Here is a 21,991-nt window from a genome sequence, read left to right on the forward strand (position 1 = left end):
CAGATTGCTGACTCACTGATACTCCATTTTGCTCAGGACCTCATCTTACCCTTCAACTACAGAAAAGCAAGTTCTCCCTTGAGCTTCTGATAATATTAAAAGATTCCCTGATTTGGCACTCCTTGTGCGCTTATCTCATTGATTTTATTGAGCGACAAAAACAGAAATTTTACACCATGACAGTTTTCATAGATGACTTGCATAATATGATGGAAATGTGGGAAAAAGCCTTTGCTCATCCTTCCTGGCAATCTGTTTCCCATAACAGTTAACATCCACTGCTGAAGAGTGAAAGGGGTGGGGGTGGAGGTCTGTGGTGTGACTGCGTCTCAGCTGCATCACTACCAGCTCAAACAGGTCTCGACTGGCTGCTTCTTCCACTGCAAGCAGGCTTGGAGAGTCAAAACAAATGACACAATCCCTCAGGAAGCTAGGAAGCCTCATTGCAAGGTGAGACCTGGGTTAGATCAATATGCTTCCATCCACACAGGACATCTACAGTAAATTTGTGGATTAATACAGATGTTTTCAAATATGGAAGATATAAAATGTGCTGACGTGAAGTTAAATAATCTTACCAAACATAAAGATGGTATATATAAATTGGACAGTCAATTATTAAAACCATACATGTCATCTAGTCCTTTCTAAATCAGGAACACTCACAGTTGCTTTTGTAACAGGTAGGAGTATGTATGTGTTCACTTTTCAAAAGGCTGCAGTGCCATCATGCTGTCATCTGTGGTCACTGCAGCTAAATACAACCTTGTCTTTTCAATGTCGTCAATTTACTCCACATATGTGAAAAAACTAGAAATTGAACATAATTAACCTTTATTTGAAACACCTTTCATTTTTAAAACAAAACAACAAACCTTGTAAAACAAATGCTTCATTTTGAAAGCATAAAATGTCAAGTTTTCTGTTCTTTAATCCATTGAGGGAAAACACAGTCTTGATGGATTTTGAGAGCAGCTGGTAACTTAAGTGCAGGTGGTCGACAGTTCAACGGTGAAGAACCTTCGCTTTGGTCCCATCGATTTCTTGTTTTGACATCAAAGTTCACCATGTGGACTTGAGTCAGTCTGGGATGCCTCCGTCTCTTCTGGTGTGTTAAGGAAGGATGGCAGATGGTTACAGGTGCTGAAGTCAAACCAGTAGATAGCTGACCAGTTCTCGAATTAAAGTGACATTTCTCACCTTGCTGTTGTTGCGTCAGGACACACTCGCCATCTTGTTCCTCGTGTCCATTGGAGCAGACACATGAATAACTACCTTGATTGTTGACACACTCCTGGTGCTCCTTTGTGCACACTGGCTCGGACTGTGCACACTCATCAATATCTGGAAAATACAAACCCCGAGTCTGATGAGCCAAGCAGATGTAATTATGTAAAAATATGTTTTTAGTGTGCGTGAATACATTCTGTTACTTTGTGCCACAAAGGTTTGTTTCCTACATTTTTATGATTATCACTGATATTGTAGCTTCTGATCACATTCAAAATGATGCCCGTCTTCAAGAACAACTTGACGGATTAGTGACATCTAGTGGTCATGTAGCAGATTACAGTCCACTGAATATCCCTTGCTTTACTCTCATCTGTTAAGTGACAAAGCACAGGTGTACTGAACAGGATGTGTTGCATCTGTAGTCCAGTAAACAGATTTCACTGAATAAGCCGTTATAGTGTTAGTGTATATACAAAAACACAAAACACAGACCCTTGACGGAGTCTTTTGTCAATTTCAGTGGAAAGGTAAACATAATATTAGTGTCTTTGCAGAATCAGTCTAAACCAGAAAATTCAGGATGCACGTCACCACAGATAAAAAAAGAAAGTTGTTTTGCCAAGTGAGACTCTTAACTGTGTACACACTTAAAATGACTAAAAAAACAAACAAACCTTGTCTATTAGAGTTGAGACACATAATGACTGACTTCTAAGAAGCTAAATGAACACTTGAGCACCACCAACAAAAAAACACACCTCAGCACAACTTTTAAACATGGCGCTGCCCTTGTTATGTGTCAGTGTTATGGCACTGGGCATAATCTCCTTCATATAGGCTTACAATAAAATTCATGAAAACCCTTAACATGCTGCCACTGTTGCTACCCTGACTACCGTAAATAGTTGGTAGAGATCAACCCTTTACTGTATGTATGTATGTATGTATGTATATATGTATATATGTATATGTATATATATATATATATATATATATATATATATATATATATATATATATATATATATATATATATATATATATATATATATATGACCAGTACTTGTACTTGTTTTCCGCTTTCATGTTATCTATGCGCTACCAAACATCACATTACACACACAAAGACCCAAAATAGTCAAAACAAAGAAAACTAAAAAAAACACAATGAGTAAGAACTAGACACATTTGCTGCCCAAAAGTAACTTGTGATTTGTTCATTTCATTTAAATATTTAACTCAGACCACTAAAATCAATTGTCTGCCTTCATGCATGTTGGGGTGTTTGTGTATGTCCCATACTCTGAAGCAGTGATGGTCAGTGTGACCCCTTATTTCTCTATTTACTTCCTGCCGGTCTGGAACTCCGTATCTTGCTTATCTTGCTTTCTGGCTCCATTTGGTCTGGTTTTGTTTTAATGTCTGAAACTATGGGAAACATTACCTTTAACATAAAAACACATCTCTTTCTTTTTAGTTCCTTTTTATGTTGTTGTTGTGACTTGTGTTTTTCAAGCTAAACTTTGTGTTAAAAAGGCTACATTTTCCTTGCAACAAACAATGAACCATTTGTTCCCACCTGTGCAGGTCCCCTCTATGTCTTGGTAACCGCTGGCACAAGTCTGGCACTTATCAGGACCAGCTCCTGTGCAGCCAGTGCATGCATTGTCACAAGCTGCGAGGTGCAAGCACAGAGACAACTGATATGAAACTATTTCAATACTCCTTAATGTAATAACTCCTGTAGCCGACAGCAATAAAAAAAAAAAAAAAGAAATCCAGACCCTACAACTGTAACAAACAAGGAATGAATATTTCCCAATTAAACTAAAGTAAGTTCAGCATTTTAAATTGCAGCAGATACAGAGTTTACTGTTTAAAATGTTGTGCAGTATTAGCAAACAGGTGACACCCACGGCTTATGTATTCTTACCTTTGCAGGAATAAGAGCCTTCAGAGTTTAGGCAGTACTGATTCTCTTGGCATGGAGAGGGCTCTTTGGCACACTCGTTTACATCTGCAACACATCAGAATGTGGTGAGATCAATCCTATTACCACATCTGAAAGACAGAAAACATGTTTGCAATATGCCTTTACCAAAGCATTTATCTTTTCACTATGAAAATGGAAGTCTGCAGACTAGGAAAGCCATTATATCACATTAAATTTGAGTTCTTGATCAGATTAAATGTTCCCAGATAACAATGAAGTAAAATTGTGTTTGTTTCACGTGGATATGATTAACTTTCCAAATACACCTGATAAATATAAAGCACTACATAATTCTTGAACCACTCTATTCTATCTATTTTTATTCTTTTTTCTTTATTGTTATTATTAGTTGTTAATTAATTTCAATAAATATTACATTATTTTAATTTATCACTGGTCCCACTGCTTCTCTGAGCTTTCAGAAAGTTTCTCTTTAACCCAATCATTGTACCTATTTTTTAAAGGAATTCTTTTTTTGCTCTTTTGTTTGTTTAGCGACATAACCCTAATTTTCAAATCATTCAAAACAAAAAAAGCCATCTGGAAAATATATAAACCAGTGTTTTGTCTACACATAATAGACAACTTTGTAAAGAACTCACAAGCTAATTCAAAACTTTATCTTTAGATATTTTTGCACTTGCAGCCGATTAGAAAGACAGACACAATGTGTTCCAGTTTTTATAGCCATGCAGAAATTTGTTTGATGGATGTTAAACAGCAAGGTGATTCCCAAAGAGCTGTCAACCAAAATCTCTGCATTTCTCAGCATGGCATACACTGTATGTCCTTTGTGAGATTTAAAGTAGTGGAAAAGTAGAGAACAAAAGAAGTAACAAGTTCAACAAAAATCTTATCTGTGTGTAAGAACAGCAAATACATAAATGCATCTGGATGTTCAATTCATCCATCTACTGTTTTACTGAAGCCTCATCAGATACAGTGTCCATGGAGTGGTGGCGGTCTAGAAGCAATGATAAAAGTAAGGAAATGGAGAGAAAAGGCTGAGGTATGCCAAATGACACAAGAACAGGACTGAAAAAAATTGGTAAAGTGAAGTGATGAAACCACCCAAGAGTCTGGACATTCACGTTAACATTCTTAAAGCAGTGCTGGAACATCTAGATAGAAAACAGAGTAAAAAGAGGTAACATCCAAAGAAGAATATGTTGGAAAAATAAAGCGGGTCATACCGAATATTCAAACTTGTTAAGAGTGGCACAACGATTACTGTATAGGAGGCAAAAGTCTCCTATACAGTATTTACACTAATGTTGACAAATATTTGAATGATTTTCTGCACCCACTTCCTGTTTTCAAGTATTATAAAAGAAGAAACAAGAGGAGTTTCAAGACTCAAACATAGTATGGTACATTGCAACTAAAGGCATATTTTATCCAAGGACAGAATGTGACCCTTTTGTATAATTTACAATTGAACCCAATATCTAACTACAACATGGAGTGGAAGTCTTTCTCCATGGCCTCGCCGAACTCCTCCCATGCCCGAGTTTTTGCCTTGGCAACGGCCGAAGCCGCATGCCGCTTAGCCCGTCGGTACCCATCAGCTGCCTCCAGAGTCCCACAGGCCAAGAAGGCCCGATAGGACTCCTTCTTCAGCTTGACAGCATCCCTCACTGCTGGTGTCCACCAACGAGTCCTGGGATTACCGCCACGACAGGCACCAACGACCTTGCAGCCACAGCTCCGGCTGGCCGCCTCAGCAATAGAGGCACGGAACACAGCCCATTCGGACTCAATGTCCCCCGCCTCACCCGGGACATGTTCGAAGCTCTGCTGAAGGTGGGAGTTGAAGCTCGCTCTGACAGGGGACTCAGCCAGACGTTCCCAGCAGACCCTCACAACACGTTTGGGCCTGCCAGCTCTGACCGGCTTCCTCCCCCACCATCTGAGCCAACTCACCACCAGGTGGTGATCAGTTGACAGCTCCGCCCCCCTCTTCACCCGAGTGTCCAAGGCTTCGAGGAGATTCTGGTCCACCATCCGGTGGCTCAGGGGGGGGAAGCAGTGCTCCATCAATACTGTGTACAGTGGAGATGGGGAGCTGCTGACCTCAACTCGGGACGTTGTGGGTCGGTGGAGGGAATACTTCGAAGACCTCCTCAATCCTACCAACACGGCTTCCCATGAGGGAGCAGAGCTGGTGGACTCAGGGGTGGACTCTCCTATCTCTGGGGCTGAAGTCGCTGAGGTGGTCAAAAAGCTCCTTGGCAGCAAGGCCCCGGGGGTGGATGAAATCCGCCCGGAGTTCCTTAAGGCTCTGGATGCTGTGGGGCTGTCCTGGCTGACATGCCTCTGCAGCATCGCGTGGACATCGGGGGCAGTACCGCTGGATTGGCAGACTGGGGTGGTGGTCCCCCTTTTTAAGAAGGGGGACCGGAGGGTGTGTTCCAATTACAGGGGAATCACACTCCTCAGCCTCCCTGGTAAGGTCTATTCAGGGGTCCTGGAGAGGAGGGTCCGCCGGATAGTCGAATCCCGGATTGAGGAGGAGCAGTGTGGTTTTCGTCCTGGTCGCGGAACAGTGGACCAGCTCTATACCCTCTCTGGGGTCCTGGAGGGGGCATGGGAGTTTGCCCAACCAGTCTACATGTGCTTTGTGGACCTGGAGAGGGCATTCGACCGTGTCCCCCGGGGGCTCCTGTGGGGGGTACTCCGGGAGTATGGGGTACCGGACCCCCTTGTACGAACTGTCCGGTCCCTGTACGACAGGTGTCAGAGCTTGGTCCGCATTGCCGGTAGTAAGTCGGATTCGTTTCCGGTGAGGGTTGGACTCCGCCAAGGCTGCCCTTTATCACCGATTCTGTTCATAACTTATATGGACAGAATTTCTAGGCGCAGCCGAGGGGTTGAGGGGATCCGACTTGGTGGCCTCAGGATTGGGTCCCTGCTTTTTGCAGATGACGTGGTCCTGTTGGCTTCGTCTGGTCGTGATCTCCAGCTCTCGCTTGAGCGATTCGCGGCCGAGTGTGAAGCGGCTGGGATGAGAATCAGCACCTCAAAATCTGAGACCATGGTCCTCAGCCGGAATAGGGTGGATTGCCCTCTCCGGGTCGGGAGTCAGGTCCTGCCTCAAGTGGAGGAGTTTAAATATCTCGGGGTCTTGTTCACGAGTGAGGGAAGGATGGAGCGTGAGATCGACAGACGGATCGGTGCGGCGTCTGCAGTAATGCGGGCTCTGCGCCGGTCTGTCGTGGTGAAGAAGGAGCTGAGCCAGAAGGCAAAGCTCTCGATTTATCAGTCGATCTACGTTCCTACCCTCACCTATGGTCATGAGCTGTGGGTCGTGACCGAAAGAACGAGATCTCGTATACAGGCGGCTGAAATGAGTTTCCTCCGCAGGGTGGCTGGGCTCTCCCTTAGAGATAGGGTGAGGAGCTCGGTCATCCGGGAGGGGCTCAGAGTAGAGCCGCTGCTCCTTCGCATCGAGAGGAACCAGTTGAGGTGGCTCGGGCATCTGGTCAGGATGCCTCCTGGACGCCTCCCTGGTGAGGTGTTCCAGGCACGTCCCTCGGGGAGGAGACCCCGGGGAAGACCCAGGACACGCTGGAGGGATTACATCTCTCGGCTGGCCTGGGAACGCCTCGGGATCCCCCCCGCAGAGTTGGCAAATGTGGCTGGGGAGAGGGAAGTCTGGGCTTCCCTGCTTAGGCTGCTACCCCCGCGACCCGACCCCGGATAAGCGGCAGAAGATGGATGGATGGATGGATGATGGACATGGAGTGGAGACATCATTCTGCCATTTTTACCATTGTTTCCATAAATACATTAGATTTTAAATGTTTGTGCGAATGGAAATGTCTTCTTTGAGTAATGTAAGAAGATTTATCTCATTTTTGTTGTTCCTACCAACACAAGCTTCTTGGTCATCCTCCTCCCAGCCCTCTTTGCACTCATCACAGTCCTGATTGGTTGCTCCAGTGCAGGTTTTGCAAGAAGAGTGGCATTCTGTTGTAGAAATGGAAGCCCAAGAGTTACAACAAGTTCACCTACTCCTCTTTCATCTGGGTAGCTTATTCAAATAAATCAAAGATATGCCAGCCAGCAGTGAGTTTTACCTGTACACAAAGAGAAAGTGTCGTTCCTGACTTCGCTGAAATAACCGTCGATGCAGTCTAAACAAAACTCCCCCTGATAACCGTGGTTGCAGCTGCATTTTCCCTTCCCGCCGCGGGTTCCATCACCATCACACATTCCATTTCCATGGCATGGTCTCTCCGAGCCTCCCACACAAGCTTCAAAGAGTAGAGTTGCTCTCATTAAGACCTCATTAGTTTTATTTTTAACTGTAATCTTAATCTCTTCTTTTTAGAAAGCAAAAACAAACAAACACTTTGTGTTCAAATTTCTGGGCCTGTATTGCAGGGGTGTCTAGTTCCAGTACTCAAGGGCCACAATCCTGCAGGTTTTCCATGTATCCCTGTTCCAACACACTTGACTCAAATTAATCATCCACTGTGCAGAACTTCATTCACTGTTGGATCTGATTAATGTCAGCCAGGTGAGTGGGAAAAGGGATATATACCCCTGAGGACCGACTTTGGGCACCCCTGCTCTGTTGTCATGCAAAGTACATACTTTAACTAATGTCCTTTGGAATAAGATGCTTTTCTTACCATTGCAATCTGGTCCAAATGTTCCCTTTGGACAACACACTTTGATGGTGTCTACACAGAACCATTTGTGCAGATCAGGATGCTTTGTTTTCCTGCATTACAACAGGAAGGGATGACGTTTACCATAGATGATACAATTAAAAATCTTTTCCTAAAAAACACATAACTCTTAATTTTATGTCTAAGTGCATAATCATCTGGATGTCTTTGATTATGTGCACAGACTGAATGACATCCAGGTAAAAGATTTATGAAAACTGCATGGGATTTATGCCTGATTTTTAACATTACCCTGGTCTTGTTTAGTGCATTTAAATGGACAGTTTAGGTAAAGCTTAAGCAGGGATTTTTTTTCTAAATCAGAAACTTAATCAAAACTTCACATCTGTATTTGACCATGACATTCAAATTTAGAGAGATGCCCACCGCTTAAACCACCAGGTTTCAAAATGCTCCTCATGCTCTTCTACCATGCGATTGCATTCAAAGCTGCTGCTGTCACACAGACCTTCCACAATCTCCATCAGGCGGATCTCACTGTAAAACAGCAATAAAAAGACATTCATCACAACAAGGCAAAGGAAGAGGATGATGATGGGAAAAACACACAAACAAACAGAAAACTGGTGATCCACCAAGAAGCATTACAAATATGTGCGAAAATATCTGCCTTTTTTAGGTGCACTCACATGCATGGATCTTGTTTGAAATGTTGATCAGATCTGGTGCACAACAAACAGTTTTGTGGCAGGTTGACCTGTAGTTTAGACTTGACAGTTCGAAGTCTCTCACCTGGTCTCATACTTAGACAGTTTCCTCTCTTCCCAGGCCGTGTTGCCCCCTCCAAAGTTCTGCTTTGCTGTTCTTTCAAAGCCCTTTTAAACATGACAAAATACAGAAAATATTGCATTTAGCTACACACTTAATGAATCTGGTGCAATCTAATGTAAAGAAGAGTAAGCGAAATAAGAGCGAAACATTCATTCACATCAGGTGGTAAACAGAAAAGGGAGAAGGTAGTAAAAAGCTCAAACCTTTTTAAAGTTGTCAGTGATTTGCTGGCATGTGGTACATGCACTTTTTAAATCCTTCTTGGCGTCGTTGACTTGAAAAAGTAAAACAAAAATGACACAAGACAATAACCGCAGAAGACGCAGCTCTGGACCGTTTGACAGCATCTCCGCAGAAACTAATTTACTCACAATTTCATATCAGGACGTACGCTTCAACTACTCGTAAGCTTGCTTTTAATTAAAATGATAGAGCTATAACAGTCGGACACATCTAGGTGAGTTGTTTTAAACATTAAATCAAAGATAGAGTTATCTATGCAAAGCTCCGCAAAGTAGCCTACTATTTACATGCCGGTTGCAGGAAAAAAAAAAAAAGGTTGTGGTTCTAGTTTTCCGCGTCAGCCTCTTGTTGGATTGTGGCTTATCATAATAGGTTTAAGTGCCTGTCAATCAAATATGAAACCAATCCCAAGCCGCCACGCGCGGGACATAAAATGAATACCCCATGTGGAAAATTCAAGAAACCAAATAATTACACAGAAATATATATTTCAAAAACGTTTTCAGAGCACTTTGTTTGGTAAAATTTATAAAAACATTTTCATTCCTATTTTTAAAATAAATTAAGATACTATTTTAACTTTATGTAACACAAAGCGTAGTTTACTTCCTGTTTTGACAGGAAGTGAATACGAGAGCTTTCATCTGTCATGGCTGAAAAGAGGAATGTTTGGGGGCTGCCACTTCTTTTTCTATTAATTTCTGTGGCTTTGTTGCATTTATTAATTTGCCCATTTACTAAAGTTGAAGAAAGTTTTAATTTACAAGCGGCGCACGATATTCTGTATCACAGGCTTGATTTTGACAAGGTAAGCAGGTGGAAACATGCATATTGCTGATGTGCCAAGTATGAAATATAACTAGTGAAATTCACCAAGACATGCTGTTAACAGTTACAAAACATCGATTATTAATAACTTTGATTGATCCATCACTAAAAAAAAAATATTTTCATGGCTTTCCTAATTGAGTAAAGTACTGTAAAGCTTATACTTAATGCAATAAGTATCTTTACTATTACTATCAATACTGTGTATTGTGTTGCTCATAGTTATGCAAGTTATACAGTATTGCTATAACACTGAACGCAAAATGTACTGTTTGTATCAAAATTTCACAGTGAAATTAAGATATTGCATTTTCTAAAACTTGTATACTTTTTTATAGATTGGATAAAAATGTTCAGATTTAAATTTAACAGCTTTCATGTAAACTATTTAACAGTGAAAGTCCGTCTAAATATTTTAATTCTAAAATCTCCTTTAAAGTACCCAGTTTTCTTCATAGTAACTTGTCTAACCATCATTATTTTGTGAAGATGAATTATGAATCTTGGAGTTATCATAACTTTTTTTAAGTCTGGAAATGCCTGATAAAAAGTTTAAATGAATATTCATCTTGTATAACAAACTCACTGCCTGGTGAAGAATATGTTGAAGAGTACACACGCCAGCAGTGTTTTGTAAAAGGATATTTGAACTTAACGTAAATTATTAATGTGAAAATATGTGTTTGTGTTTTAAGATGTTGGAGTGATGTTTATACTTGCACATCTCACGATTTTTCATTTGTTCTTGTTCGTAACAATTTTTTTTACTTTCAGTGCTCTTTGAAATTCAAAGCCTGTAAATGCTTCACCTGTCTTTCAGTATGACCATCATGAATTTCCTGGTGTGGTGCCTCGTACCTTCCTCGGCCCCCTCTTCCTCTCCACACTCTGCTCCCCTGTTGTCTTTATATTGTCTCTCCTTGATGCACCAAAATTCTACTCTCAGCTTATAGGTATACAAACTTAAAGATAACATGCCACTAGTATGTTTTAATCAGTTTAGCTTGAACAGATGTTTACTGTGTTTTTTGCAGTCAGAGCTTCCCTGGGATTATGTACCGTTGGTGCACTATGGCACATGCAGCGAGAGGTGAGAAGGCAGTTTGGCTCCACAGTTGCAGGTCTTTTCTGTCTGACCTGTGCTTCCCAGTTTCACCTCATGTTTTACAGCACGAGGACACTCCCTAATGTCTTTGCCCTGCCAATAGGTAGGTAACTCTTCATTAAATTTTACCTTTTCTACCTTTTTCTTACATTATTGCTGATGATTTTTGTAAAATTCTGTCCCCAGTTCTCTTGGCATTCACATCCTGGATGGCTCAGAAGCATGGCCGCTTCATTAGCCTCTCTGCGTTGGTTATTATTGTGTTCCGGTCAGAGCTCTGCATCTTCCTGGGACTTATGTTACTGATGTCGCTGCTGAGCAGGAGGCTCGGAGTGCTACAGGTGCTTTACTATGCTGCGCCTGCTGGAATATTTTCCCTAGGTTAGTAGTGAATTTACAGTACAAACTTTAAGTATTACAACAGTGATAATAAAGCAAAAATATCTGTTTATTTATGCCTGAAGATGAGTTTGGCTTTCTTTGTGTGATGCAGCTCTGACTGTGGCTGTTGACAGCTTTTTTTGGAGGAAACTTCTCTGGCCTGAGGGGCAGGTGTTGTGGTACAACACTGTCCTTAACAAAAGTTCCAACTGGGGAATATCCTTTTTAAAAGCAATATGCATTCATTTAAAATTATGTTTAGCTTTTCATCATTAGTAGAAATCAAAGGTTTTAAATTTCTTTCTTTCCATAGTAACCACTCCTAAGTTTTCTTTGACTCTGCTCTCCATTAAACCTCACCGTTTTTATGGTACTTTTACTCAGCAGTACCTCGTGCTCTGGGCTGCACGCTCCTCTTCATACCCTTTGGCTTTCTTGATAAACGAATGAGACTGCTGCTGCTCCCCACTGTTGGCTTTATTTTTATATATTCCCTCCTGCCCCACAAGGAGCTGCGTTTCATCATATACACTTTCCCAGTACTCAGTTTGGTGGCTGCGCGTGGCTGCTCTTTTATGTAAGCTCAACTATAAAATCTCTGTATTAAGGACAGGGGAAAAAAACACAAGCATATTTGATTGTGTTACTAACAGATATGAAATTTAGAACAGAAAATGCAAACTTACTTCCGCAATGCAGGACTGGATTTCTGATTATCATTTAATATCTTCTTTCCCTTCCCAATGTGCTTCAGTTTGTGCAGCTACCAGAAATCTTGGATGTATAAACTCGGCTCTGCAGTTGTGATTGGTCAGCTGTTGGCCAACACAATGTACACAAGCTTTTGTTTGTATGTGTCCCACCACAACTACCCTGGAGGCAAAGGGATGCAGGAACTGCACAGGCTGGTGCCAGCCACAGCAGGTTGAGAATCATTTCCAGCTTGTTTGTATCTGCAGAGATCCCTACAGGATTTATGGCAGGGGTACACACGTCCGATCTTCAGAATTTACTTGCAACATTTACATGCGTGTCCACTCCAAAACACCTGAATCAAATGGCTGAATTCCTCTTCTGTATGTCATCCAGCTCTGTAGAAGCCTGGCAACAAGGCATTCATTTGATTCAGGTGTTGGAGGTCTGCATCTAAAAGACCCAACTTGGGCAACCTGACCTACAGGAACATCTAACACTTTAAAATGTAAAATGTACAAAGTTTGAGAAAAATGTAAAATGTTTTTTTTTTTTAAATTTATTACTTTTAGCTATGAATTTTGTGCTGTACTGTCATGCTACACAAATATCTCAAACCATCATTCATGTCTTGACTTTCTGACCTTTGAAACAACTTCCAGATACTGTTAACCTGCTGTAGTAGTAATTATGTAATTGTAAAAAATAATTATGCTTCACTTGTCATTGTCTTCCCCAGAGGCTTTTGTCCATATTGACACCTTTGCTGCTGAGACAGGAGTGTCACGCTTTTTAGAGCAAAATCAAAACTGGAGGTCTGTTTTTCCCTTTTTTTTTAAAAAAAAATTCGATTTCTTTATTTTATTCCCCATATTGGTTTTCCTCATGTTTTGTCATGTCTAATTCCATCAACAGATATGACAAGCGAGAGGATTTAAGTCCCAAAAGTCCTGAAACGAAAATGTACTCGCACCTTTTGATGGAGGCCAACATCACCAGCATCCAGCAGCTTCAGGACACTCATCGGCCTCTGGCCTTCATAGAAGGTTACAGCAACATGGCCTTTAACACGGCTCATTTTCCTCCTGTTACTATACGTTTAGAGAGGAAAACTGTGCTGATGGAACGAAAGGCTCAATGACTTCCATAAAAAAAAACGGATTTGCAAGGCCGTGGCTTGGATAATTGTTTGAAAGCGGACCAAAAACAGAAAAGTTTGAGCTGCTGTCATAACTGTACATATATGTAGTTTTAACACGGCATCACATTCTGCTGCTACCCGAGGAGGTACTGAGATGTTTTACATCAGAATTTCAAATGTATATTTTTCATAGTTATTGAATAAAGCTGAATGTGAGAACAGAAGGAAATGCAAACCTTGTCAAACTTTCTGGACTTTTAAACATTTCAAGGTTACATACAACAAATATCTAACAAACCCAAATTTGTATAAGGAAAGCCTTTATTTACAAATGACCACAAAATCTGCATGTTTCCAGTTTCAATTCTAAAATGTATATCAAATTAGTTTGAGAAGTCATTTATTATAAAAATGTACAGTACATCATTTTAATCAATAATAAACCCATAATTTTAATCCCCTGGACATAAACTTAAATTGTGCTTAAGAGACAAAATGTCTAATCCAAACAACCCCGTCATTCTGAAAATACAGCGATACTATACAAGGTCTTAAAAACATTTTGTCATGAAGTTAAAACAAAAAAACCCAAAAACCTAGATCTAAGTGACAGTACCTTGTACCACAATTTCACAATGAATATTAAATTACATTAACTTAAAACATCTTTCAGTCACAGCATGTATTTTTGGGCCATGTTTTCATTCAGAAAAACCTCTGCTTCTATAATTCATTCATCAACAACAACAAACTAAAAATAGCATCCTGACAAGATCTTAATGATTCCAACAATATTTACAGCATTTTGACCTGAAGTAGTTTTGGATAAGGCACAAGGAGAGAGCAGACAGAAAACAAAAAGGACATCGGTTTAGAAGCAGACACAAAACCACCAACCCCTACAGCTAGAAAAACCCTCCCTCCCTGATACACTTCTCACTGAGACTTTTCATCACAACAGCTTCAAAGTGTTTAACAGTAGTATACAATACAATAAAACCGCAATCTGGCCTTTGCATTGAGAATCAGTGTATAAATTGATATTTTACATTTTGCTCACAGAATACCTCCCATTTCACAGCTATGCAACTTGGTCCTTGTTTAAAAAAAAAAAAAGGGGGGGGGGGGGGGGGGGGGTTCAAGTTAATGCTCAGTTATAATCAGTACTGAAAATAAATCAAAGGGAGGTTGACTTTAAGGAAGAGCAGGCCCTCAATGTTGTCCAACACAGGCCTGGGCTGATTTAGAGCACAGTTGATAGCAGTGCTAAACAGGGTTTCTGCTGGGACAATACTGGGAGGGCAGCCCACATAACGGGCAGCTACTTTGGCAAGGTCAGGCCACAGGAACTTTTTCAGATTCCAATAGTCAAGAGGGTCACAGCTTTGATCCAGTATGTCTTCCTCAAGGTACTCGAGCACTGCCATCTCTGAAGACTTTGCGTTTTCCTCTAGTTTTGCATTTTGTCGGACCTCAGTCATCAAGGACCAGAGGTTGTCCTTGTTTGAGGGGGAGGTACTGGATGAATCTGGAGCCTCGCTGCAGCCGTTTGGCAGCAGAGGCTTATCTGCATCTGAGGTAGAAGAGTCCAGCTCTTGGATCAGATCCTGTTTACATCGCTCAGCTTCCTCCTCTGTGAACAGTGATGTTTTGTATCTTGGGTCCAGCATGGTTGCCCAGGTGTATCGAGGATCGTGCAGCATTGCAGACATTTTGCTCACCATAGCTTCCTTGAGAGATTTAAGCATATTGTCAATGCCCACAGTCTCATCAAACAGCAAGTCTATTTTTCTGGTGAGGATGTGAATGAGTGGTATCACTTGTCCCAGAGTGGCAGTGCGGTTACTCATCTCCCTGCAGGCGACTTCAAATGGTTTCAGTGCATTGCAGACGGACAGCATCACCTCCCACTGGTCGCAGCTGATAATTTCCCTGAAATTGCACTCTATCGACATCTCGTCGATGGCTTGCTTTTGCTCCACCAGCCGCTCCAGCATGAAAAAGGAGGTTCTCCATTTGGATGGAACATCCTGGATCAGCTGGTTCTCTGGCAGCTGGTGGGTCCTCTGGAGCTCAGCCAGCTTCTCTTTTGCCTTTGCCGAGCGGTGCACACGTTCGCAGATCTTGCGTGCAATGCTTAGAAGGTTCTGAACCATTCTCTGGGTTTTTATGGCTTCACTAACTATGAGGTCTATAGTGTGTCCAAAACACTGCATGGTGACATGGCCACGCTCCTCCAAGGTATGTCTGATGGTGTTGTTATCCGTTACAGTGAACCCCCTTTTAAGCCCTGATGAGGTGATCCAAGAATCCCACAGATATTCAAGCTGCTTTGGGATGTCATGCATATCTTGATCACAGTCTATTTGTGAGACACTTAAAAGAGCAGAACAGTGAAAGTCTTGACCTATTGGTCTAAAACTTGATTCGTACGTTGCCCAGTGGGCAGTAAGGGTCAGGTATTCCCTTGTCTGACTACTAACCCAAATACTTGTTGTGAAGTGGACAACGCCACCTTCAGCCTCTTTTAAATGGGTCAGCACAACATCCTTCACCCTTTCATACATATCTGGTATGGCAGTGCTGGTAAAATAAGAAGAGGGTGGTAGAGAATACTGAGGCTGGAGAAACTCAAGCAGTCTGTTCAGTCCAGCATTCTCCACCATCGCTGATGGCTGAAGATCCAGTGCGAGCATTTCTGCGAGAAGTTTGGTAATTTTTTTGGCAACCGGGTGGTCTTCATTGAACCTTTCACAGTTTTGCTCCGATTCATAAACAGAAGTGTCCATGACTTCTTGTTTAATGTGAATTTCAGCAGACGGCACATCACCTGAGATAGTACTGTTACTTTCAAAAACATGTCCGTGAAACCTCTGCATATGCCTGTAGAGACAGCTTGTGCCGAGGTTCGTAGTCTTTTTGCCTCTGCTAATTGTGCGGTTACAGTGCAAACAAACCACCTTTGTAGGGTCAGTAGGCAAAATAGAGAAATGGTTCCACAGTTTTGACGTCCTTTTGCTAAAACCAGGCGGAGTTTGGGATTTTTTCTCAGTGGCAGGGCTCTCAGTTTCTTTGGCTGAAACTGTATTCATTGCGGCTAAATTGGCATACGGATGAGGGGATGATTCCTTGTCTTCTGTGCTTTTTTGGTTTTTGAGGACGTCTGGGTGACGTCTCATTAGATGCCTCATCAGGCAGCTTGTACCAAAGTCGCCCCGCTTCCCCCGACTAATGACACATGGACAGTAACGGCACAGTGCTTTTAACTGATCAACTGGTGACACTATGAAATGATGCCACACTTCAGATTTCACCCGTTTCATGATCTTCTTGTTTTGCTGGAAAACCAAATGATCCTGGCTGAGACTGGGGCCTTCGGCAAAGTCGCACGGTGAGGAAGTCAGGGGTGTATCCTCCCCCTGAGCTTTGAGGGAAACATTGAGAGAGGACTCCTGCCCTGCGATATGCATCATTTCCTCACATTCCTCCTTTATATCCATGCTTTCCTCAATGCTTTGGGGTAATTCATCTGATATAGTTTCTGGGGAGGATGGCAGAAGGGGTGACTCCTTTTTCATTTCGAAAGCATCTTGTAGTTGTGTGCGGGACAAAAACGAGGGTGGGTTTGTATAGGGTGGAGGGATTTGATTGCCCTGTCCATTTTCTTCAATTACAACTTCCTTGTGGGCCCTCCACATGTGACGAATAAGACAGCTTGTCCCGAGATCTTTTCCATTTTTACCCCTACTGAATTCATTCATGCAATGGATGCATACAGCTTTGGAATTATCAATGGGTGAAAGGTAGAAATGTTTCCATACTGCTGACCTGCGACGGGAACTAGAGCTTTTGGGTGTCCCTGGAGGGCGCTCGGGTATACTGTCTGATACATCTTCTATGTGGTTTTCGATGGAATGTGAGGATGAGAGGGTGTTGCAAATGGCGTCGGCAGGGATGTATGGTTCGAGTTTTGGTTCGGCTTTGGGTAACACTTCTTTGGATGAGGGGTCTGAATTTTCAGCTGAGGAAGTGGACGGTGAAGTGTTCTTTGAGGCAGAAGAAAAAATGCTGTTTATTAAGTCTCCATTTTTTGGTGAGCTTGGGGAGGGAAGTATCAAAGGTGAGGCAAAAGAACTAGGCAGACTATTTGAAGATATGTCCCCTCCATCATGTATAAGCACAGTGGGGTGAGCCCTTCGTACGTGCCTCATTAAACAACTGGTACTGAGGTCTTTTTCATTCTTCCCCCGACTGAACTCTTTCATGCAGTATAAACAGATTGCTTTGGTATTGTCTCGTGGCGATATGCAGAAATGATTCCATGCAGGAGATTTTTTCCTTGGGTTGGTGTGACTTCTCATAGATGACAAAAGACTCTGAGTGACAGCGTCCATGGCAACATCATAAAGGGTGCTTGTGTATCCACTAAATAAATTACTATAATCATCACCATCTCTAGTTACAAAAGGGCCGATTGAGCTACCAAATGCTAGCCTTTCATCGTCTTGTGTTTCATCTTCCATCCCATTTGCATCCTCAATTTCCTCTTGGACATGTTCACTTGATTCGTTGCTATTTTCAAAATTCTCAGTATCTACATTTTCTTCAATTTCAGTATTAGGAGAAACTGGATCAGTGTGACATGCTGCATCTAAGTCCAACTGACAGTCATCCTGAGAAGATAAATCAAAAGATGGAAAGGGGAAAGAAGGGAGGCAGTCTTTATCCAGTGTTGAGGAGCACGCAGGTGACTTTTCATCCACAATATCGTGAGGATTAATGCTGTAGGATTTGAAGACGTAGCCATCCTGCCCCTCAATTTTCAGGCAGGTCCCTTTCGCCTCTCTCTTTTTGCATTCTATGGAGCCATCAGATTCACAAATCACATCCTCGCACAAGCGAGAAAGCTCTTCCTCCCCATCCATGGCAACAGCCCAAGGGTTTTTATGAACTAGTTAGGTCTGTGTGTCAGATGTTATCACTTTTTTTCAGGCGTAGTCATTGATACAGCAGCTCTCAAGCAGGTGTTGTGATATGGGCGTATGAGACACAGAGCGCCTGCTTGTCCTTTCCCATTTATAGTTGGAAGTAGTTCCACTTCTCTGCACACAACCTGCAGAGAGGGAGAAATAAAAGAAATTCAGTTCAAACAAATAAGAGTCCACAACATCTACATCAACATCCCACGAGGGGGTCAATAAAAGAGCCACAGATTCATAACACACTCAATGCAACTTAAGCACAGGCATTCTCTCACACACACACACACACACACACACACACACACACACACACACACACACACACACACACACACACACTTAATAAAGTAAGTCAGCAAACAGTACAGTCTGTCATTATCTTATTTCATTTATTTTATTTTTTTGGCCTTGTAACGTTGAATCTTTTGTATACTTTATTGACCTAATTTTATATTTTGTTAAGCTGCTGGAAATTTGAATTTCTCTTACTTTATCATTCTACTACAAACAGGTAATACATGAATCCTCCAAAAAAATTCAAACCTGGTAGATTTTACTTTCGTTTTTGTTTTTTTTTTATCTAATGCCATCTTGTGCTGATATGAATCAGCACTGATATGTTGAAATTAAGGAACCACACCAACTTCACTGAGAATACACAGTTTCATTTACAGGTGGCAGGTTTAGCCAGCCCTTCCAGTACTCCAGAAGATTGGCTTGCCTTGCACTTAAGTTTTTAGGATTTGTGCCGAGAAATTGCATCACAGTTTCTATGTACCACTCAGTTGGAAAACAGTGTCAGCATCACACTTTTACTATGCACCTACTCTTCAATCTGGTCTGCTGTCTGAATTTGAACAACTCAAGCTCCAACACCTACTCACTGGAACAGTCCTTCTTACTAAAGAAATATTTGCAAATGAAATAGAACGCATCGGTGGAACTTTTCTACATGTTTGGTTAAAATAATAATAATAAAAAAAAAAAGACATCTGTGAAATACACTGTACTTTCTGCCCTGAAAGCATCAGAGAGACATTTAGAGCACAAAATGCCAAACTGTAGTAAGCTGCTGTGAAGATTCATTTAGATTTGGGTGTGATGGATAAAGCAGATCACTTTACAGTCAGGTGGTGAGATTAGTTCAGAACATGCAGACACAAAACTAAATGTGCGATGTTCTACATCAATGCATCTTAAGAGAAACATGTGTATAAATGTTTTTATTAAAGTAACAGAAGTACATTTTGAGGTGTAATTGCTGAAATGAGCTAAATCAATATACATACAATCCTCACTGAATCAGCTTTGACAGTGCTGAAAAATAAATCACAATCACATGCATAGAGGTAATGTTTTAAAATGCAGCCAGCACATATTGTTTTGGTTTTTTGCTGCTAATTTGCACACCTTGAATGTGGTTAGGTTTTTGAGGTATAAAACTGAAAAAAAACCCACCAAAATGAGCAACATCAAAGCATGAAATAGGACAGGGAGGGGGTAAAATGCAGGCGCAGGCATAGCCATACCAGACTACCACAACAAACTGACAATTACTGGTACAAAGAATAAAGAAAACCACAGTTAAGAAGACAGTTAACTGATTCTCGATTGACTGCTCCTTTCGCTGAGAATCTCTCACTCTTACATTTTAAAATCAAATCACTGGCTTGATCTTTGGCTCCTGTACATAAACATTTTCCTATTATTTAAAAAGTTCACTTTTTTCGACTTTGGACCAGTAGTTTTAAATTTTATATGTGTTTATATATCTTTACTGATCAAGGTACATATTCATGCTTTAATAACCGATACACAACTGTTTCATTCAACCAAGTCTTTTGAGTCTAATAACCAAAAAGCATTTAATAAACAATCATTTTATAAGTCTTACTTAAATTTGCATTAAAAACTGGTTAGTGGGACTTAGTTTAATTCTTACTTAGTACTTGTAAACAGGCTGTTTAGTCTTATTTTAATTATTTTCATGTCAAATCAGTAAATATTGTGTCACTAATGGCTAATGCTTTCAAGAGTAGATATGTTACAATGATATTTTAACAGTAACATCCAATGTGTCCCTTGTGGACATGCAACACACGTCAGGTTGAGGACGTTCTCTTAAGTACGCAAGTGTGACGCCAACGAAACTAGTCGAAGTAATAACAAGTAATTAGCCACAATAACTAATTTATTCCATTATAGTCACAACCACGGGCAACATAAACAACTATATGTTAGGTTAATAATGAGCCATCCTATTTCAAACATTAAAATGGAAGTTTCCCATGTGAGCACTGACACAGTTTTCCGGGTCTGGCTTACGTGCAGTTCAGGAAGATACGAGAGGGCAGCAGAAAATAGCCAACCCCGACTAGCCTTCGTCTTCTCTTAACGCACCAGTTTACATTTCTAATATTTGCACGCCGGCTTTTCCCTTTACCCGAATGAAAGATAACCACCACGCCATTGAAACATGTGCGTCCCATACCCCACCACACACTCCACATTTTTATTAAAATGCTGTTGACGATGAAGCCACATTATCAGTAAACACCTCGGTGGCTATCGTGGCTGCTAACTGGGTTAGCTCTTAAGCTAATAAATACACAAAAATGAGCACAGGTACAACGCTTCAGTCACGTGGCTTTGCAGCGAAAATATCAGCAAATCGGACACCCCTAAAACATCTTCGTCTATGTTACAGTGAAATCAGAAATGCCTAAGGTCAGTTTCGGACCACACCACGATTGCTAGCTGGTTAGCTGCCAGCTAGGCCACACACAGGACATACAAGCTAACCTGGCGAGGCAGAACCCAACCGTGGCAACACACGAACCACACGGGATCCGAATCTCAGAGACACTCACCACGACGTCCTGTCCGCACTAAACCCTCTCCAAACATTTATATTGCCCCAGCATACTTACTGTTAAATAAGACGGTGAGATCACAAGGTTTCGGCTCCTAAACGGTTAAATATGACACATTTGATTGATCCGGAGGGGGGTTCACTTTGTTGCTTTTGTCTCCTGGTTTGCTAGCTGATCGCGTTGGGCCGGAGAAGCAGCTCCACACAGCGTCGGACGGAAGGAACAGGTTTTATGTTGTCACCAGTCTTCAGGATGGCCAAGCGAGTAATGAATTACTTGTAGCTATTACGTTACATAACAGCATACTTAATAATTTTATTTATTGAAATTTGGTTATGTAAGATGCATTTAAATGTCCAGTTTACACTTCAATGTTTGACTCAATGAATATGAATAAGTTATTCATACCGTAATAACTACACCCACAACAACAAACTAATATCATACCAACTGAATTTATTTATATATTAATAGTATTTAAGTTTTTAACATCATACAACAAGCACATAATAGCGGGGTACAACGTTGTTACGGCGAGGTTAGTGACTCTGATGTGTGTTGTGTTCATGGACTTATATTTAAAATCAGAAAAAAAACCCAGAATGCGGGTGTAAAAATCTGTGTCCATATTAAATATTGCAAGAGCTTTTGACACATAGACTGTATGCTTTGACAGCATGTTGCCTGGAAATTTCAGACCTTTTTCTTGGACGTTATTACTACATTCACAAAAATTTAAAAGTGTAACAACATATATTTCTTTTGTGCAAACCTGTTAGTGTAGGCCTTATCTCTATATTTTTTACTCCAGAAATTCAGGAAGTGTAAGGCAATGCTACAAAATGCAATGGCAACAGAAGCTGGTGTTACTTCTGTAATTTAAGCCACACTCCTATAACCAACTCACAAAAAGTGGCACACAGGCATATCTTATTGCGAATAGACAAATAAATAAAACTTATATCCAAAACTGTGTCCAGTTTATCCCTCATTGGCCAACATTTTTAACCCACGCTTTGTTTGGGGCTTTGTCTATGCGTCTCGTTGGCAA

General features: G+C 41.2%; 3 protein-coding genes across 5 annotated transcripts; 1 reads left to right on the top strand and 2 right to left on the bottom strand.

Moving 5' to 3' along the window:
* Positions 1-555: 555 nt before the first annotated feature.
* creld2 (cysteine-rich with EGF-like domains 2) lies at positions 556-9,224 on the bottom strand. Of its 3 annotated transcripts, none has more exons than XM_079263210.1 (10): positions 8,898-9,224; positions 8,656-8,738; positions 8,290-8,400; positions 7,864-7,955; positions 7,306-7,482; positions 7,097-7,195; positions 3,167-3,250; positions 2,813-2,908; positions 1,201-1,344; positions 556-1,102 (listed from the first exon to the last, which is right to left on the bottom strand). In XM_079263210.1, exons 1-10 carry the CDS (start codon positions 9,039-9,041, stop codon positions 1,056-1,058), a joined length of 1,077 nt encoding a protein of 358 aa, XP_079119336.1. In that variant the 5' UTR covers positions 9,042-9,224; the 3' UTR covers positions 556-1,055. The 3 variants fall into 3 exon arrangements, with proteins under 3 accessions (XP_079119336.1, XP_079119335.1, XP_079119337.1); XM_079263209.1 differs by having other exon boundaries at positions 556-1,105; XM_079263211.1 differs by lacking the exon at positions 2,813-2,908 and having other exon boundaries at positions 556-1,105.
* Positions 9,225-9,580: 356 nt separating this feature from the next.
* On the top strand, positions 9,581-13,220 carry alg12 (ALG12 alpha-1,6-mannosyltransferase). Its single transcript, XM_079263204.1, has 9 exons — positions 9,581-9,745; positions 10,586-10,718; positions 10,800-10,973; positions 11,057-11,251; positions 11,364-11,469; positions 11,607-11,828; positions 12,006-12,175; positions 12,684-12,759; positions 12,860-13,220. The coding sequence occupies exons 1-9, from the start codon at positions 9,587-9,589 to the stop codon at positions 13,083-13,085; spliced, it is 1,461 nt and encodes a 486-aa protein (XP_079119330.1). The 5' UTR covers positions 9,581-9,586; the 3' UTR covers positions 13,086-13,220.
* A 177-nt stretch (positions 13,221-13,397) lies between these two features.
* zbed4 (zinc finger, BED-type containing 4) lies at positions 13,398-21,114 on the bottom strand. The gene is made up of 2 exons (XM_079263203.1): positions 20,998-21,114; positions 13,398-18,198 (listed from the first exon to the last, which is right to left on the bottom strand). The coding sequence occupies exon 2, from the start codon at positions 18,008-18,010 to the stop codon at positions 14,246-14,248; it is 3,765 nt and encodes a 1,254-aa protein (XP_079119329.1). The 5' UTR covers positions 18,011-18,198; positions 20,998-21,114; the 3' UTR covers positions 13,398-14,245.
* Positions 21,115-21,991: the final 877 nt, after the last annotated feature.

This window comes from Telmatherina bonti, assembly GCF_933228915.1.
Source record: "Telmatherina bonti genome assembly, chromosome: 23".
Classification (NCBI taxonomy): domain Eukaryota; kingdom Metazoa; phylum Chordata; class Actinopteri; order Atheriniformes; family Telmatherinidae; genus Telmatherina; species Telmatherina bonti.

What these genes read in the sequence shown, in the direction of transcription:
- creld2 (XM_079263209.1), bottom strand. Translation starts at nt 9,041, where the DNA reads ATGCTGTCAAACGGTCCAGAGCTGCGTCTTCTGCGGTTATTGTCTTGT. An exon ending in TGACCAAGAAGCTTGTGTTG is followed by an intron (nt 3,251 to 7,096) that starts GTAGGAACAACA and finishes GATGTGTTGCAG; the next exon opens with ATGTAAACGAGTGTGCCAAA. An exon ending in CATAGAGGGGACCTGCACAG is followed by an intron (nt 1,345 to 2,812) that starts GTGGGAACAAAT and finishes TGTATTTTCCAG; the next exon opens with ATATTGATGAGTGTGCACAG.
- alg12 (XM_079263204.1), top strand. Translation starts at nt 9,587, where the DNA reads ATGGCTGAAAAGAGGAATGTTTGGGGGCTGCCACTTCTTTTTCTATTA. An exon ending in TGTCTTTGCCCTGCCAATAG is followed by an intron (nt 10,974 to 11,056) that starts GTAGGTAACTCT and finishes TTCTGTCCCCAG; the next exon opens with TTCTCTTGGCATTCACATCC. An exon ending in GCGCGTGGCTGCTCTTTTAT is followed by an intron (nt 11,829 to 12,005) that starts GTAAGCTCAACT and finishes AATGTGCTTCAG; the next exon opens with TTTGTGCAGCTACCAGAAAT.
- zbed4 (XM_079263203.1), bottom strand. Translation starts at nt 18,010, where the DNA reads ATGGATGGGGAGGAAGAGCTTTCTCGCTTGTGCGAGGATGTGATTTGT.